The sequence below is a fragment of the Buceros rhinoceros genome, unplaced genomic scaffold (genome assembly GCF_000710305.1).
Source record: "Buceros rhinoceros silvestris isolate BGI_N320 unplaced genomic scaffold, ASM71030v1 scaffold27710, whole genome shotgun sequence".
Taxonomy (NCBI): Eukaryota; Metazoa; Chordata; class Aves; order Bucerotiformes; family Bucerotidae; genus Buceros; species Buceros rhinoceros.
Window position 1 is genome coordinate 3297 of NW_010388283.1, and position 362 is coordinate 3658.

At 60.5% G+C, this 362-nt stretch overlaps 1 protein-coding gene across 1 annotated transcript in view; it reads left to right on the forward strand.

Moving 5' to 3' along the window:
• Positions 1 to 331, forward strand: part of ERCC6L (excision repair cross-complementation group 6-like) — a gene marked incomplete at both ends in the record, with an annotated part of 3623 nt that extends 3292 nt beyond the window's left edge. The window contains 1 exon segment of the mRNA XM_010145483.1: positions 7 to 331. Coding sequence (XP_010143785.1) covers positions 7 to 331 — 325 coding nt within the window.
• Positions 332 to 362: the final 31 nt, after the last annotated feature.

The following is a 362-nucleotide window of genomic DNA, read 5'->3' on the forward strand; positions in this document are numbered from 1 at the left end:
CCGAAGTGTGGCGGAAACACGGCACAAGCCGTCTTCTCCCCGCAGTTCTCCAGCAGCGAGACCAGGTCTAGTGCCTCCAGGCGATCGCTCATCAACCAGGTGGTGGATGAAGTCGAGGATCTTGCAGAAGTGATGGGAACCACGGACGAAGATGACAGTGATGAAGAACGAGATGAGCTGGTGGAAGAAGAAGCTGAGGAGTGTAGTGAGGGGTCTGCCGAGCTGGAAGAAGAACCTGCTGGGGAGACGCTTGATACAGCTGGGGAGTCCTTCCCGCTGAACGGCATGTCCTCGGGGCAGGGGGGGCAGGAGGAGGAGGAGGAGGGGCAATGTGGGGAGGCGGAGGAGGAGGAGGGGCTGTC